The following is an 18,959-nucleotide window of genomic DNA, read 5'->3' as shown; positions in this document are numbered from 1 at the left end:
AAACTACCTCTTCAGGGAATTTGACTTGAGAGGAAAAACTTCCCACCACGTGCAACAAAATGTTATTACTTTTCCTTTCCAGGGATCGACAATGAAGTGAGATCTAAATGCCTACTATGAGCTTGAATAATATAAAATGCAAAAAATGACAGAGAACCTGAAGCACATGCACTACATATCTCTGAGCAGCTGCATCTTGCTCAGCAAAGACTCGAGCATCTTCAGTTAGCTTCTGTTCTTGTTCAACACGCATCAGGACCTATAGTAGATGCAATTGCAAGTTACAATAATAATTACAACAGAGAAATATTGCAGATTGATTTTTCCAACTAAATGTCAGAGAAAACACTTGGCAAATTCAAACCTGAAGCATTGCGTTTTCCTGTTCTTTCTTGTCTGCAAGGGCTTGTCGTAGATCAGCAACCTCTTGCTCCAACTGCTCAACCTGAAATCCTAGATTTTGTAAGCACAAAAACTGACTTGGATCTTGGAAGTGAAGAAAGAGAGAAGGATTAATTGAACTTGGTGGCCAATCATAAAGCTTTAGAAGAAAATTGTATCATTGTAGTTAATAGTGAAACAGATTCAAATATATTAGAAGCCATTAGATCATCTCTCTATTAGTGCCATGTCAATCATTTTGGGATGGAACATAGAATGTAAGCCATCATTAGTAACATGCATATATAACAAATATCATAAAAGACCACTCAAGTACTTGTGCTTAAGCATAAAGAACCATAATGTTAATGAAGTGTGCATTTGCTTGCATGAAACATAAATGTGCATAGAAAGACAAGTACAAGAAAGGTATAACACTAGCAGAAGATAAATAGAAGATACATTTCCTCTTTTATTAAAGCATAGAGCAATATGAATTGATTAAATGAAGCCATTTACGAGATTTGTGGCTAGCCTAAAAAATGTGCAATAAAAGGAGAAATATAGTATAAAAGTACAATAAAACCTTTAACACACAGAATGACGCCACATCCCAATTTCATAACCAAAGCATACGTGCATATATTTTTCCTTTAATATGATACAATGTGTAGATAGAACACAAGAAGAACAGTAGTCAAAGTGTAGTTTAATATACCCTTGCACTCAATTGCCGTCGATTATCTTGCTTTACCATCTCCATTAGTGCTGTTTCCAACTCCTCAGCTCTGGAAAAGAACAAGAACCACTCTTATGGATTTACTGTAGCTTTCATGAGGCACATTAAGAAAATTAATACTATTTACGCCCCAGAGCAAAACAGATGATCATCTAAGAAGTAATTTTGTATTTAAAGATTGACTACCTTCCATGAGAAATTAATGCCCTCACAAAAGGATACACATGGATATATGACTGCTAATGTTAAATGATAACATAGATTATTAGCACAAAACAGGTTAAATAAACAATTTGCTCTAATGAAGGAACCCTAGAGAACTTCAACACATACATAGACAACACAAAAGCAGCTGGACACATTAATCACGCAATGCATACCAGGCTTCTAATGACACTGGGTTGATCACCTTGCCTAATTAACTACTCATGTATTTGTTTATCTTATCATAATCACCATCTTATCTTCAACCTAATAATATGGGCCTAACTGGAAGCATGAAAAATCCACGGAAAGATGCAGATACTAGACACCACACAGCAAGTACTAACCTTAGTGTACCAGATCTCTTCTCCTCCAGCAACCTGCACAACTCGACCTTCAACCAAACCACCTGCACATGAGCTGTTAATGAGCTAAACTTAAAAAGAGTTGAACATGAATTACTTATATTCATCGCGTGATTACAAGTAATATGCCATTGTTTACATTTATAAGTTTTGCAATTATTGAACTGGAAATCTAGTCATACTACCCAGCAAATGAAATGAGTAACAGATAGGGGTGTTCAAGAAACTGATTCACCCGATGAAACCGATTCGCCCGACTCGAAAAATCACTCAACAGAAAAAATCACTCGACAGACGGTTTCGTGAGAATAAACGGTCGGCTGCGGTTGACAAAATCAAAATTTTCCAGAATATCGGTCGAGTCATGGTTTCCTAAGCCAAAAAATCATAAAACCCGAACCGACCGACCTAATTAAATATAATATATTCCATACATGTTATAATTTTATTTGCTAGACAAATTACATCTTTTATCTTTCATTAATTTTATATTTATATATTCTCATAAGTTGATCTCTGCACTCTGTCCAATACGCTCTTAAATTTTTAGAAAGAATTGTCATCATATTTACATTTTAGAAAAGTGAACTGCTAGCCTAGGTATCTATCCCAAAGCCTAATGTCATAATTACTTCTTTTTTTTTTAATTTTTATCTGAGAGTCTTTATTGAACTCATTCTTAACACCTCTCTCTTATTATGAGACTTTTTTCTCTCTCACTCTCATAGTCTCTCTCGGTTTGATCTCTTTTTTCTTTTTCTTTTTCTTTTTCTTTTTCTTTTTCCTTTCAAACTCTCTAATTTTATAAATTTTTAATCCTCAACACCTTCACTCTGGAAACCCCTCGTCTCCCTCTCACACTCACCCTCTCATACAAACCAAAGAATTCTTATAACGGTGATTTTGAAAGCAAAGGACATTGAAGAAGCAGCTTTGGTCAGAAATCAATAATCTAAACCTACAGATGAATATATATATATATATATATGCGCTCATGCAAGGCTGCTACAAATCTCTCTTTAATTTTTTTTTTTTTTTTTTGTTTCTTCACTCTCTTTCAGATCTAAATATCTATGCATATGTATGTATAGATTACAGTTTGAAAGAGAAAAGGGTGATGTCACCAGATCTGTCCAACTTGTTTGCCCGACCGAAATCCGACCGCTAAAATCGGTGTCGAAGTGTGTGGTTTCGAACAACAGTGCGGTCGAAAGCGGATGAAGAAATCTCTAGCCCGATAGACTTGGTTCGGATGACGGGTCCATGGCAAACCCGAGCCGACTCGACCAGTGAACACCCCAGTAACAGAGATAATAATATACATCACATGTACATGGCAATTCTAAGGAAAGAAATTTAATTCAAGCTAATAAAATAAAGAAATGCAACATGTTCATTCTTGTCATACCAAAGCAACTGGTCACATGCTTCAAACCACATTTTATTTTGTGCAGTGTCACAGCTAAAATTACTCAGTTTCTAGAAAAACTAACTTCTATGTGATGGCGAGCACGGAAAGAAGAAAAAGGGTAAATTTAAAATTTCACATGGAGCACGTTTAGGATACTATGGATTGAAGTTTTGAAATAATTTTGAGTATTTATGTGTACTTAGTTTAATTTAGAATGTTGTTGGATATTTTTTATGTCATTATAGTAAGCTTTAGTAAATAGGGGCATTATGGTAATTTCAATAATTGTTGAACATGAGTAGTAGTTATAGTCCATGGGTGATCTTGCAGGTCAAGTAATGTTATTTGAATTTTATTTAGAGTCCTAGTTAGTCTAGAATATTTGTAATTACCAAATGTCCTCAATTTCTAATATTGTTGTCCTATTCCTTGTAGAAGTAGGAGAAGTCTAGTATCTTATAAATACATATGTAATCTTTATTTTCAAGGGAGAATTTACGAGAATTTGAGATTATGTTTGTGTGAACTTGCCTAACCCTTGTGAGGGTGAAACAACTTTTTCCCTCTCTTCTTCTTCTTATTCTTTGCCCACATAGCCAAGCTTCTATTCTTGGGTTACTATTCATGGCTCTCAAAAAGTGCATTTTTCGGCCCTAAAATCCTTTCCAATCACCCCCAAATCAACCCTAATCCCTTCTCTTGAATTGGCCTTTAATTTAACCATTAAACCCCAAATTACTCATTTTTTAGGCCCTTCAAAAACCTCTGTTAAAAGTACCAGCATGCTGTCATTTTTGAAATCAAACCAAATTTCACATGTTTTCATCTCCAAACCCTACACTGTCTTCTCGCTCTTAGAATCCTAATTCTAGAAGCTTTCTTCTCCAACATTAGTTTGGTATCAAAGCTCAAGATCCTACTTTGTTCTCCACCAATTTTTTTTTGGGAAAATAGTGGAATTAGGGAAACTATTTACAAACAAGTGGAAAGCTTTTGAGAATTATGCATGCAAAATTAATAAGAGATGGAATAGAAAAAGTTTAGGACAATTTTTCCCTTCAAGGATTGAAATGGAGTCGTTCTTCCTCTCCCTCTCACAACCACTCTCACTCTCTCCCACGGTCTGTACCAGAGCATCAAACCCTCCCTCCAACTCCTACTTCCCTCTTTGTTTCTCCTTCTTTCCCTATCACATAGTAATCACTCTAATCGTCTCTCACTAAAGCCTTTGTTTCACGCCCACAATTTGACACCGTCAGCAGTGCCGCTCCATCTGTAGGTTCACTCTTCTCTCTTCTTTCTCACTATATTTATTTTTTTCTTTATTATTTTTTATGATGAATTTGTGTATGCTCGTTAAGTGTTTGATGAATTGCTTCAACTACCTCTTACCTTAGCCTTTTTTTTCACTTGCTTTTATGTTGAATTCACATTTGGTTTTGTTTTGTAAGATCTCTTAGCGTATGAGAGTTATATGTCTGATAAAATGCTTGAACTAAAAGTCCATCTTTAGTTTAGTTTCTATTTCTTGGTGAATAGAGTCTAGGGTTATGAATCCCAAAATACAATATGTTGTTTGAAATTAGGCTTGCATTAAACAATTTAGCTATTTTAATGATCAGATTGTTCCAAACACGAGTAATAATAGCTAAATCAAGCAATAATTTCCTTCTGGTTGTCTAAATGTGCTTGTTAATCATAGCCAATATTATTTCAATCTAAAAGACAGACATTTAAAAGTTAGCAATTTTATTTCTTAGCGAATGGAGAAAGAGAGGAGAAGAAACAATATGTGGCTACTGAGATAGAGCCAAATTTAGGTTTCACTCCCATAAACACAAGTATTTATATTGAAGTTGTCCGAAGTACACAATTGCTCTTTAGGTAAACACATAACATCTAACAAAAACCACCATACAATTAACCATTATTATTATTTATAAACCAAACCAAATCAACCTTTAAGTCCCATCAAATAGGGTCAGCTACATGAATCATTTTTCTCTACTTGACTCTATCAAAGGCCATTTGGTAAGTCAAACTAAAGAAATTTATATCTCTATTTACTACACTAGCCCATGTCAATCTAATTATGCCCCTTCCCCTAACACTTCTCTCTACTGTCATCGACTGTATTGCATCTCTTTACTACTGTCTTTGTTGGTTTCCAGTGTATATGATCAAACCATCACAATCTATTCTCTCTCAGCTTATCTTCTATCGGTGCTACTTCTACCCATTCACAAATATATTCATTCTTAATTCTATCTTTTCTAGTCTTGTCACACATTTATCTTAGCATCCTCATCTTAGCAATATTCATCTTATCTATATGTTGTTTATTAGTTGTCCAATATTCTGTCTCATACAACATCGTTGGTCTAATAGCCATTCTATAGAACTTTCTTTTTAATATAATGGGTACTCGTTTATCGCACAATATTCCAAATGCACTCATCCACTTAAGCCACCCCACCTTAATTATATGGATCACATCTGCTCTAATCTCCCAAACCGTTGTGATAATCAATACTAAATAACGAAAAAGTTCACTCTTAGGTAGTTCTTGATTCTTGATTCTCAATTTTCACTTCTCCTCGATTTTCATTGTTACTATTACTAAAATTACATTTTATGTACTCTGTCCTAATTCTGCTTATCCTAAATCTTTTATATTCAAGTGTTTCTCTCTAAATCTCCTACTTAGTGTTAACCCCTTCTCTAGTTTCATCTACTAATATGATATCATCTACAAAAAATATACACCATAGCACAGTTGTCAAATCAGGATTCGTATCGTGAATCGAAATGGCTTCGTACTGAATCACGAATCGAATCGAATCGTAAAGATTCAGTCACTTTTTCTAAATTACTTAAAAACATATATTTACACATTTAAATGTTAAATATATCTTATGAATATGAAATATTTAGGCTTAAATTAATGAAAATGTTATTTTGAATGGTAATCACGTAGTTTAATAGGTAAGAACAAGGTTCTGAAAAGCGGTTGCGGTCGCCGTAACGGTGGCGGTGGCGCGGTTGCGGTTACGGGGTGTAAAGGCCGCAGCGTAACGGTTGCGGTAACCGGAACCGTGAATTTTTTTATTTTTCGCACAATTTGAAAAAAACTTACCGATATGCATATTTTTTTCCATGATTATATTTATTGGGTTAAAAATAAATATTGATCAATTTTTGTAAATTTTTAAGTATGATCCAATATATTTCATATTTTTAAATCACCATAAATTGAGTTTTTTACATTTTATTTTAATAATTAATGACTTTATATTATACAAAAAATCCATCATTAACTATTATATATAAAATAAATAATGACAAAAGTAAGAGAATAAATAAGAGCCTAAATATATATATATATATATACATATTTTAACCAAGCCAAATAGATAATGATCACATTTATTATTATTATTATTATTATTATTATTATTATTATTATCAAACAATATATAGACAGACACACACAAACAAAATGGTTGAGTGATAGCAGTTGAATAGAATAGCATAGGTTTTACAGTTTCAACAAATCAACAATATGTTCTTCATCTTCCCTCTTCTCTCTCTATCTCTTACTCCTCCATCTTCTCTTTTTATCTTCCTACTTCTCTCTATCCCTCTTTCACCATTTTTAGCTCTTTTTTGTGTGCGTAACAGGCCGTTACGACTATTATGGTACCGTTACGACCGCTACGGCAGCCGCTACAGCCGACACACTTGTGAATCTCAATCACACTGCAAAAGCGGCCGTAACGGGTGGCGGTAACTACCAAAACCGTTACGTAACGACGCTACGTAACGGTTGCGGCCGCTTTTTAAAACCTTGGGTAAGAAGTTAACAAAGGTTCCTATGTAACATCACCATCTTAACTTTTTCTTTTTTAGATATTTCTTATCAACCGTTCTTAATAAAGACAATAACCAAATAGACAAACTATCAATTTTCAAAGTAACAATAAGTAACAACAACATTGATATTTGGACAATAAGCATACATACTTTTCTAAGTAACAATGAGCAAATAATAAGAAAGAATTATTTAGAATCTTTTATTTTAAAGTCTAAAACATTTTAAAAGGTATAACTGATCTCACACATATAATATTCAATTATATTCAATTTAATAAAATAGCAATAGATAATTTATAGTGTAACTTTAATCTTAAATATCTTTAGAATATATTATGATTTTTTAAAGGGAAAAAAAGAAAGAGAAGAAATGTTAAAAATATATTGGGTCTAACTGAATCTGAGTGGATTCTATTAAAAACTCCATGATCGCTAAAATAACAACAAATCATGTATATATGTTGGTTATTTTGGTATTAAATGCTATTACAAGTTGTATTATGTCATTTTCACTAAAAAGATAGAAACGAAGAGTCGAAAATATGTCGGACACAATAATTTCAAAAATTGCATGAATCGTAAAAAAAGAATCGAATCGTGCGATTCACCAGAGATTCACTTCCAAAATAAATTCACCCATAGATTTGTATTGATTTTACAAAAATGGTGAATCGAATCGTGAATCGTAAGATTCTGATAATAGAGCACCATGACACATCATTCTGAATATTTCTCATCAACTCATCTATAACTAAAACACAAAAGATAAGGACTTAAAGTTGATCCTTGGTGTAACCCCACAATAATTGAAAATTCACTTGTCTCTCAAGCTGGCGATCTAATAGTGATTACCACACCGTCATACATGTTCCCAATCACATTAATGTAGTTTCTTTTCTAGCACCAACCAGATTATATCCCGAGACACTCTACCATATGTTTTCTCAAGATGGATAAAAACCATATGAATGTCTCTTTTCTTTACTATATACTTCTCTATTGCTCTTCTCAAAAGATAAATCGCTTCCACCATTGACCTACCAGGCATAAATCCAAATTGATTCTTTCACACCTCTGCTATATCTCGCAACTGATGTTCCATCACTCTCTCCCACACCTTGTTATAAGTGGAGATTTCAACAGCCATGTAAGAACAAATAAACTAGATTATGAGAGGGTGCATGGTGGGTATGATTTTGGTAATAGAAATGAGGCTCGAAAGAGTATTTTAGATTTTGTATTGGCTTCTGACTTGGTGGTGGCCAATACTATGTATAAGAAGAGAGAGGAGCATTTGATAACTTTTAAAAGTGGGTCAATTAGGAGCCAGATAGATTACTTTTTAGTAAGAAAGTGGACCGTCTAAAATGCAGTGACTATAAGGTGCTTCTTGGAGAGAGCTTGATGTCTCAACATAAGATTTTGGTACTAGATTTATGCTTTAAAAGGCAACACTAAGCTAGGAATGATAGTGGGCGCCGTAGGACAAGATGATGGAACCTAAAAGTGGATAAACTAAAAATATTTAAAAATAGAATAGATGAAAAAAGTACTTGGGACTTGGAAGATGATGCTAACACTATGTGGAACTCGATAACCAATTGTATGAGGAGAATCTCAAGGAAAGTCCTTGGAGAATCGAAAGGAAAGGGACCCAACTTTAAGGACACTTGGTGGTGGAGGGGTAAGGTTCAAGTGGTAGTAAAAACGAAAAAATAGTGTTTTAAAAAGTGACAAAGTGATAGAACTGAAAAAAACCTTAAGAGCTACAGATTGGCTAATAAGGAGGTCAAAAAGTAGTGAGAGAGGCTAAGTTGAAAGCCTATGATGACCTATACACTAGACTTGATAGTAAGGAGGGAGATAAAAGAATATACAAACTTGCTAAGATAAGAAACAAAGGAAAATAAGAGATTTTAATTAGGTTCAGTGCATCAAGAGTGAGAACTCTAAAATGATAGTGAAGGACAAAGAGATAAAAGAGAGGTGGAAGAACTATTTTGAGAAGTTGTTAAATGGGAAACGGGGAGTAAGGTCAAAAAGGGAGGAAGTAGCCAATAATAAGGAAAACCATAACTTTAAGGTCTATCGCATGATTAGTAGCTTTGAAGCGGAGATTGCGATTAAAAAGATGAAACCGAATAAAGCTTTAGGACCTGATGATATTCCTATCAAAAAAAAAAACCCACCATACAATTAAATGTTCCACAACATGCAAAAGGAAGGAAGTTAAGTTACTAAGTGAAGTTGTAACTACAAAGAAAAAAAATTATAAGATACAAGGTTAAAGAATCAATTAGATAAGTCTGTTACATGTGCATATTTAAAGATCAAATAAGCATAACAGCAAATCACTTCTCACCTTCCAAAAAGTTATATATCAATGAGATAAAAAGACAAAAATGGTAAGATACCTGTTCTTGAAGATCCGGAGGAGAATCTGATTCTAAATTGATGGTTAGATCACTAAGAAAGTCATCCATATTAGCAGAACGAGACTCTAAATGAGAAATATTCCCATCTATTAGCTTATCACCAGATCCCACTTTTGCATTTGTTTCCGTAATTGTTGTCCCACGGTCATGCTTGAAACTATATAGCTTTGCTGCAAGGCCCTTGGAATCCTTTGAAACTTGCCCTTTTGATCTTTCCTCAACTGCTTCTAGCACATCTGGTCGATACTTTTCTCTCAGCTCTTGCAATCTATCTTCAGTTACAGCCAAGAAACCCATGCAAGCAGTCAAAACAAGCTGACTGCTATCAAATGTAGAACCAGCTAGGGACTGTAATAAAGAAATGGCATCGCCAGCATCCCTAGTTGTAACTAAAGCAGGACCTACAAAAAGCTGAATCTGATGAATATATATCGGATAAAACATCCTAAGAACAGTGATGGAATGACAATTAACAAAACCATTAACTTCACATATAACAAGAAATAATAGATGTTCAAGTACCATATAACTCCATTAAAGAAAGCGCAGCTCGAAAAATCATAACACGATTTCCCTCGAATAGAAGCACATCCCAAATTCTAAGAACTGAAGACAAAGAAACCCATCAGAACATGACCATGTTTCATAACTAAAAGAGTTCAAAGTCAACTTTAAGATGCTAGGATTTATAAGAATAAATTTTGAAACTAATTGTTATACCACGCAACATAAACCTCACCACTTTCCCATGGAAGCATATTCACAAAGATTGAAAGGAACCAAGGTCCAGAAATCCATGCAACCTGCACTCCCAGGTAATCCAGATGCTTGACTGCAGTGGAAGCATTACAGAAATAAGAAATTTGCAGCGTTTCACAAAATGATAATAATTGATAAGGAGGATGATCATACAACAATATTAAACAAACCCAGTTTAGGAAATCTTTCACGCATCAATTCCTCAAAAACAAGTTGGTCCACCTGACAAGAGAATCAATTATTGGAATAATTAATAAACAACAGTACAAGATAGTTCATCTCTGCTGATCATAAAGTAACTAGTGCTGGTGATCTTTCATCACAGGAATAACTCAAAATAAAACGAAAACTACAATAAAGGTATGAATAAGATAAAGAGCTCTAGGCAACAGAAACACATACCTGAGATTCTATCATTTCCTCTGAGTAGTAGCCATCAAAATAGTCATCAAGAACACCCACCAAAGTCCTGAGAGACTCAAATTAAAGTAGTCCATAATGCTAACTTAGTTGCTAGAATAAAAATATACACAATATATAAATCAAATATAAAGGCATGCTTCTACCAAAGGAAACTACAAATATTTTTCACATCATTAATGGATAATTTGTTATATCTTATTAGAAGAGAGACTCCCGTGTCTGTATGCAAGACATACAATTTACACAAAGAATAATGCAACAGTTACCAAATTTGGGATACCATCAGATGTGCCACTTATGCATTGTGCAAGAGACATGAAATGTGGCATTAAACCAATGCATTGGTGACACATTAGATGGTATCCAACTTTGGTCACCACAGCATTATTGTTATACAAAATATAAAATAAACAAAACCATCATAAACAAAAACAAGGAGCCAACAGCCACAATACCCAAAAACTTCTAAATTGACCAGATCCTATCAACCATAAACCAAAAAGAGCAATGCTACACCCCCACAAATCTCCCACAAAAGCATCCCGTCAACAATTTCTTACCGGTAATTTCTTACCGGTAAGAAATTGTTGACGGGTGCTTTTGTGGGGATGGATCATTTTCCAACCAAAAATTTCAAAAGCATACATTAAACTTCACAACCATAAACTTTATCACCTTAGAAAATCGTCTCTTTCTCCTACCATGTGATCTAAATAGGACATTGAGGAAACCAAACCAAGCTCAAGGTGCCCAATCTCCTCAGCCAATCATCTACCAACCTTTAAATGACTCAAAGAAAGACCATCAAGGCTCAGTTTTTTATGATTGATACAGAATTCGTTTCAGAGTTATCTTTTCTTTTCTTATAATTTTAATAATCTTAGGATTCAATTTTTAGATGAACTGCATTGTTTTCACTAGTACATCTTCTGCTCTTCACATTTTCCACTTAATCAATTACAGTGGAATTTTCAGGGTTTTAATTAGTGCATGGGTGGAAGTAGGGTTAGGCTTGATTAAATAGGGGAAGGAGATTAAAGAAGTGACTATTCTGGGAGCTATGAAAAATGTAAACCTAAATAAGACCCATAAATAAAAATCCTAACACATAACTTGACCCATACCACAACCTATGGGAAACTCCTACGACCCACATCCAGCAATTATAGAAATTACCAAAATACGTCTTGAGGATTTTTGAATGAGGGGTGCCCCTCGAGAAGATGATAGGAACTAAGATGGATAAATGCCAAAAGAGGTAGGAGATATAAAAATAAAAAATAAAAAGGTGCCTTAAGAGAGAGAGGGTGATAGCAGAGAGTCCTATGTGTCGGAGGTGGGGAGGAGCAAGGGTCATGATCTGCATATCTGAGGCCTCCTTATATAGAGTGGTGATTCAGGGGAAACTAGCTCAGCTAAGGGGCCCAACCCCATTGGCCAGGCAAAATGGATATAAGTTTGGTCAACTCTGCAACCTCAACAAGGCCTCAGGGGATGTATCCTATGAAACACAGACACTTCAAAATAAGCGTCATAGCGGTGTCAGACAGGGGGACACATACGGGACACGCCAAATGGCATTTCCCTTTTATTTTTTTTTATTTTTTTTGCCGGGGACACGCCAAGGACGGCTGGGACACACCAAATAGCATATCCCTTTAATTTTATTTTCTTTTTTTACTAGAGACACTCCGGGGACGTCGGGAACATGCCGGGGACTCGCATGTCTAAACATGGATAATCTATTAATTTGTTTAAATATAGTGGTTTATATATATATATATATATATTTATATATTGAATTAATGTTAATTTTAATTTTTTGGTAACATAATATTAATCTACATAACAAATATATATAAAAATAAATTTTAAAAAATATATATTTGTTGTGTCCCCCGCTGTGCCTGTGTCCGTATCCGTGCTTTATAAGATATATCATATGTGATGGTCGGGATTGTGGAAGGAGATTTGGTTAGGGAGGAGAGAGTTTTGGAACAAGGTGAACTTTCGAGTGGGGACTGGGGAGAAGATTCGATTTTGGAAGGATATGTTGTGTGGGGAGGATGTGTTGGAGATGCGTTTCCCTTTGATTTTTGGTACTGCTTTAGATAGGGAGGTCACCGTTGCTAATTGTTTGGGGAATGGGGATGTGGCGGTTTGGAATATTCAGTTGTGGCACTTAGTTTAGGATTGGGAGGTTGGCCAACTAGGGGAGATGTTGGCTTTCTTGCATGGGTTGGGGGCTATGGTTAGGGGGGGAGGATGTTGTGGTTTGGAATGTCTCAGCCACTAAAGGACAATTTTCTGTATTGTCCTTTTATCAGCGTTTGGTAGGGGAAAGGATGGGAGTATTTTCTTGGAGGAGCATTGGGGTGTCGAGCGTTCCCTCTAAGGTGGTTTTCTTCTTATGTCGAAATCCTACTGTTGATAAACTGGTTCGTCATGGACATGTTTTAGTGAACCGGTGTTGTATGTGTTATGCCGATGCAGAGTCAGTGAATCATTTGTTTCTTCATTGCTCAGTTACGACGCATCTTTGGGGGCTTATTTGTTCCATGTTTGGAATAGTTTGGGTGCAGCCAAAGGGGGTGCTAGAGATGTTGTGGAGTTGGCGGGGGGCTCGGTTTGGGCGTCGTTGCCGGTAAGTTTGGTTGTTGGTGCTTTTTTGTTTGATATGGTTGGTTTGGTTAGAGAGGAACCGACGTACATTTCAAGATATTTATCATTCTGTGTCGTGGCTTGAGAACAAATCGCTAGTTACTTTGTATGGTTGGTTGGAGAGAAGGGTAGATCTGGATTTGTTTGTTTTCTTAGAATTTTTGGATGAGTTTATTGGTTATGAGTTTTTAGTTTTTTCCCATTGATGGGAGGTTTTGTATTCTTTGTATTATCTTGATACTTTTTCAATAAAGTATTTTTATTTGTCAAAAAAAAAAAGTTGGTAGATATGATAAGTCCCCATTTGTTGTGCCAAAATGGTACAAGGCTAGGCATGTTGCAACCACCAAGGTGTCACATGTCTTGCTCAAGGTCCCTCTGTCTCTATGATTGGTCTGAACGTGCCTCGTCCCGAGGAGCTTGTAAAATGTGCAAATGAATCCTTAAACTCTAGCCTCCAATCCACCAAGCACGCTCAATGGGGCTCTTGGTGAGACAAGCAAACCGAGTGAGCTCAAGATCCCAGGCACGCAAGGTCATTGGCGGTGTGCAAGCATCATGAGGTCTTAGGCACTGGCAGATGGGGCATGACTTGGGTTAATTAGGCGTTGGTACATGATTTAGCCATGTGTCATCTACGGATGTAAACACATGGTGAGTATGTTTTGCAGCTCATGTCACCAAAAGGGATAATGTGGTAGTGTTGTGACAAGGTCAGACTCGTGTATCTACATCCTAGAACTAAAAAATTGAAAGTACCTTCTTTATAGACTATCTCAAGACGCACCCTGAGCTTAGAGAGAATGTAGGGTTTAGATTCTAAGATGGCTTCAAATGATAGAGAAGAGAATCACATGAAGAGCTCTCTTTGTTTGTGATAATTTGAGGGCCTTTGACATCTTTATTTATGATGCAATCCCATAAAAAATATCAGATGAGGATCTTATTGGTCAAAAATATTACCACTAAAAGCCTTCAAAATTGGAATGAAATGACACATCCTTCGAGTGCCTCAATTTGGCACGAAAATTCGTTGACTGTTTGAAAGACTGCTCTAGCGCTTCTTCGAGTGAACAAAACCGTCCAAGCATAGAGGCTTGATTTTTGTTGCCTGCTTAAATGGGGTTAGAACGGATGAATCCTTTTCATTTTTTGCGCCATGTGAAGTTGCCGCTTAAACAGGGTTTTGGGCGAGCAACACTGCCTCAGAGATGTTGGCTGGATAACTGCACCGCTCAAGTGCTGGGATGGTCATGATTCACTCGAGAAGCTCTGTTTTATAATCCAAATCAACATGTTTAAGACTCCAAGCATAATGCATTCCCTCCAATCAGCATTACAAGCACCCCAAACATAGTACAAGACTTGGAACAAATCCTCCCAACACAACACAAGCCCGCCAATCACATTAAAAATTTCCCAAACATCATACATGCCTGGGTACACATCCTTAAAAGATAGTATACGTTACACTTTACAACCAAACAGGGTTTTGTCTATAGAAAATTCCAATCAAGAACACAATCATTTGTAAGCTTCTTGACAAAAGAAAAAACTAGCATTGATATAAACTCAAAGCAACAGCCCAAGGGCAATCCCATGTAAGGCAAAGGTACAGATTCACCACCCAAACTAGTAGCCAAATGGCAACATTATCCTTGTCTCCCACCGAGATGACTTCACTGTTCCCCAACTACTGCATTATCTTTTAAAAAATTAATAGAGCTTGAGTTAATTACATTTTACCCCCCTCAACTATCAAAAACCATATATAGAGGCGCCTCCTTCTGAAGGGGGTGAAAGTGAAGCAATTTTGATAGTTGAGGGGTCCTAAATGTATGGTTTTAAAGTTGAGGGGGTAAGGTGATATTCAGTGATAGTTGAGGGAGGTAAAGTGTAATTAATCCTAATCTTTTACAGTGGCTATGTTGAGAAAGTCAATGACTTACCAAAAGGCGTTTTCTTCAGGCATCATCAGCAGTAATAAGCCAGCAAAGAAGTTCATTGCCTGTATCAGTATTCATACAAAAGAGAGAAAAAGAAGACCCATTATGATAGTTGGGGGTATTAATTTCGCCAAACAGTTGAAAAGAATAAGCATGTATGTTGTACTGGTGAAATGAAACAATAAATGCATTTTGAAGAAGGAACTCCCAATAGGATGTCATCTAAGGTTGTTTTAAATTGCCAAATAAAATACCCTCTAAAAAAAAAAAAAAAAAAATTGTCAAATAAAATTTAATTATTCTCTTCTTCTTCGCTCAATAAACCAAACCAAGTTTCAAGTCCCATCAAATGGGGTCAGCTACATGAATCCTTCTTCTCTACTCGACTCTATCAAAAGCCATTTGCTTAATCAGATTAAGGAGATTCATATCTCTATTAACTAAACTAGCCCACGTCAATCTAGGTTTGTCCCTTCCCTTAACGCTTCCCTCTACTGTCACTGTATCGCATCTCTTCACTACTACCTCTGTTAAACTCCGTGGTATATGATCAAACTATCTCAATCTATTCTCTCTCAACTTATCTTCTATTGGTACTACTCCTATCCATTCACGAATATACTCATTCCTAACTCAGTCTTTTCTAATCTTGCCACAAATCCACCTTAGCATTCTCATCTCAACAATACTCACTTTATGTACATGTACATGTTATTTCTTAGTGGCCCAACATTCCATCCCATATAACATCGTTGGTCTAATAGCCATTCTATAGAACTTTCCTTTTAATCTAGTAGGTACTCGTTTATCACATAGTACCCCAGACGCACTTCTCCACTTAAGCCACTTTGTCTTAATTCTTTATACCACATTTGCTCCAATCTCCCCAGCCGTTGTGATAATCGACCCTAAAAACAAAAAAGTTCACTCTTAAGTAGTTCTTGGTCCTCAATCTTCAATCCTCCTCTATTTCCATTGTTACTATTACTAAAATTATACTCCATGTACTCTGCCCTAGTTCTGCTTATCTTAAATCCTTTAGATTAAAGTGCTTCTCTCAAAGTCTCCAACTCAGTATTAACTCCCTCCCTAGTCTTATCCATTAATACAATATCATCTACAAAAAACATACACCATCATCCTGAATATTTCTCGTCAACTCATTCATAACTAAAGCAAAAAAATAAGGATTTAAAGTTGATTCTTGGTGTAACCCCACAGTAATTGAAAATTCACTCATCTCTCCCGCTAGCGATCTAATAGTGGTCACCACACCTTCATACATGTCCCTAACCACATCAATGTAGCCTTTTGTCACCCCTTTCTTTTCTAACACACACCAGATTATATCCCGAAGCACTCTATCATATGCCTTCTCAAGATCGATAAAAACCATATGAATGTCTCTTCTTCTATTACTCTCCTCAAAAGATAGATCGCTTCCATTGTTGGCATAAATATGAATTGATTCCCTGATACCTCTGTTATACCTCACAATCGACATTCCATCACTCTCTCCCACACTTTCATTATATGACACATCGGTTTGATTCTTCTATAGTTGTCGCAATTTTGGAAATCTCCTTTATTCTTATAGATTGGCACTAAAACACTCTTCATCCACTCATCTGACATTTTCCTAGTCAACAAAATCTTACTAAATAACCTAGTCAACCAAACAACTCCTTCTTACCCAAACATTTCCAAGCTTCAATAACGATATCATCGGATCCTAAAGCCTTATTCGATTTCATCTTCTTAAGTGCAATCTCCACTTCAAAGTTCCTAATCCTGCAGTCTTGGTTTTCCTTATTACTAGCTACTTTCTCCCCTTTTGACCTTCCTCCATATTCCTCATTTAACTTCTCAAAATAGTTCTTCCACCTCTCCTTAATCTCTTCATCTTTCACCAACACCTCAGAGTCCTCACTCTTGATGCACTTAACCTGATTAAAATCTCTTGTTTTCCTCTCTTATCTTAGCAAGTGTGTATATTCTCTTATCTCCCTCCTTACTATCAAGTCTAGTGTATAGGTCATCGTATGCTTTCAACTTAGCCTCTCTCACTACTTTTTTGACCTCCTTATTAGTCAATCTGTAACTCTTAAGGTTTTTTTCAGTTCTATCATTCTGTCACATTTTAAAGCACTCCTTTTTCGTCTTAACTACCACTTGAACCTCATCCCTCCAGTACCAAGTTTCCTTAGAGTAACAGTCTGCTCTACAATATTGAACTAAGTTACCACAAAAAATAGATGCAATAATAGGTCCATGAGATTCTGCTCGTGGGTTCTATATATATATTCCACAAAGGAACCACTGTGTTTGAAAGCAATCAGTTTAACATACTTGCATTTCATTAAGAAGCAAACTAGTAGTTGGATGACCTACAAACATGGTCACAACCACATAACAAGCAGCAGGAATTGCTATAAAAAGTTTTCATCCAAGGATACACCATAAATGGGAAAGGAATAATACAAGTACCAACAACTCCACAAGATCAAAATATGGAACTTCTATTAGAATACAGTTAAATTGCCTATCTTTAAGTAGTTAAGAATAGCCAAGCATAGAGACTCCTTCCGGCCAATTACCTGACAATACCCAACAGAGGGGTTATGTCGAGCATATGCTAAAAGTAGACGTCTCAAGGAATTCTTACCATCCTCATCCAATGCAGGATGACCTGGAAAAGTTCGAGGCAAATCCTGCAAAGACAACAGAAGAAGTTAGTCCAAGGAGAAACCTCAATTGCAATTCAAAGTAAAAGAAGAAGCACCGACAAATTGTAAAATATTGAAAGATAAAGTCCAGGATGCATGCATCAATGACCTTCTCAATCTGCTGTCTCAATTTCTGAGGTACACCAACTCTCTCTCCATTGGGCCCCTTATTGCTATTGCATGATTTATCATCCTCCCGCATATCATTGGAATCATTTTCTGCAGCTAGCAAATTCTGGTAATATCCCTCCACCCTGCATGTTCTCACACCAACAAAGGCTTGCCATACCTGTCATGAGGTTGTATGAATACAACACTTTTCTGCTAACATACGAATTTAAGAGAATCTACAAACTCAGTAAAAGTGTTAACTTTACCTCACCCCTGAGCTCCCTTGGTACTCCCCCATGAACAAGGAACTCTAGTTCTTGTTTCCAAGGGAAGAAAGGTTCCAGAGAGGCTCCATCATTAGCGGCAGTTCCTTCTGCAGGTGTATTCACACTGTCATCTACTATCTCATTATCATAAAACTCGTCCTCAAAGTTCTCCTCAGATTCCTGTCTTGAAGTTCTCGCCTCTTCAATTGATGGGAGATGATTTTGAGAAGTGGTTATGTGCTCATATTTCATGTTTTTTCTCTTCTTGCCACGGGAACTCATCATAAGCTCAATGGCATGAAGTGATGGCCTAATTTCAGCCCATGTTTGCACCTCACAGTTTTTTGTTTTTGTTGCCACCTGTACGTCCTTCTTGGGATCACTCTCTGTCTGAATATCAAAAGCAGGCTCCCTACCCCGACTCAACTGTGGACCAGGCTCTGCTTTCTGCTCAGTAATTTCAGCACTCAGCCTGTTGTTACTTTCCTCCTCAGATGAGCACAGTTGAACAGACTGTGATTGCTGGTCAAGAAAACTTCTCCACTTTTCTGTCCTTTCTTCCTCCTCTTCCTGCAACCATGAAACAAAACTGAGCTGGATACACAACACCTTATTTTTCTTTCCCAAAATATATCACCTTATTCCTTTATTTCTTTCTT

The 18,959-nt window shown here is 36.2% G+C and overlaps 1 protein-coding gene across 4 annotated transcripts in view; it reads right to left on the bottom strand.

The window, feature by feature from the left end:
- The window catches only part of LOC114292165 (uncharacterized), a 32,091-nt gene that overhangs the window by 8,651 nt on the left and 4,481 nt on the right, over positions 1-18,959 (bottom strand). For all 4 annotated transcript variants that reach the window (XR_014343109.1, XM_028236068.2, XM_028236069.2 and 1 more), the window contains 13 exons: positions 18,301-18,870; positions 18,033-18,212; positions 17,795-17,908; positions 15,201-15,259; positions 10,570-10,636; positions 10,338-10,389; positions 10,148-10,240; positions 9,931-10,014; positions 9,388-9,809; positions 1,672-1,733; positions 1,100-1,169; positions 365-445; positions 158-259 (listed from right to left, as the gene is read on the bottom strand). Coding sequence is in view for 3 of the 4 variants with exons in the window: in XM_028236068.2 (XP_028091869.2) it covers positions 158-259; positions 365-445; positions 1,100-1,169; positions 1,672-1,733; positions 9,388-9,809; positions 9,931-10,014; positions 10,148-10,240; positions 10,338-10,389; positions 10,570-10,636; positions 15,201-15,259; positions 17,795-17,908; positions 18,033-18,212; positions 18,301-18,870 (1,956 nt within the window). In the remaining variant the exon portion in view is untranslated. The remainder of the gene's footprint in view (positions 1-157; positions 260-364; positions 446-1,099; positions 1,170-1,671; positions 1,734-9,387; positions 9,810-9,930; positions 10,015-10,147; positions 10,241-10,337; positions 10,390-10,569; positions 10,637-15,200; positions 15,260-17,794; positions 17,909-18,032; positions 18,213-18,300; positions 18,871-18,959) is intronic.

Source organism: Camellia sinensis, chromosome 10 (assembly GCF_055761805.1).
Source record: "Camellia sinensis isolate YWXY chromosome 10, ASM5576180v1, whole genome shotgun sequence".
Taxonomy (NCBI): Eukaryota; Viridiplantae; Streptophyta; class Magnoliopsida; order Ericales; family Theaceae; genus Camellia; species Camellia sinensis.
Note: the sequence above shows the minus strand (reverse complement) of the source record. Positions and strands in the feature narration are given on the sequence as shown.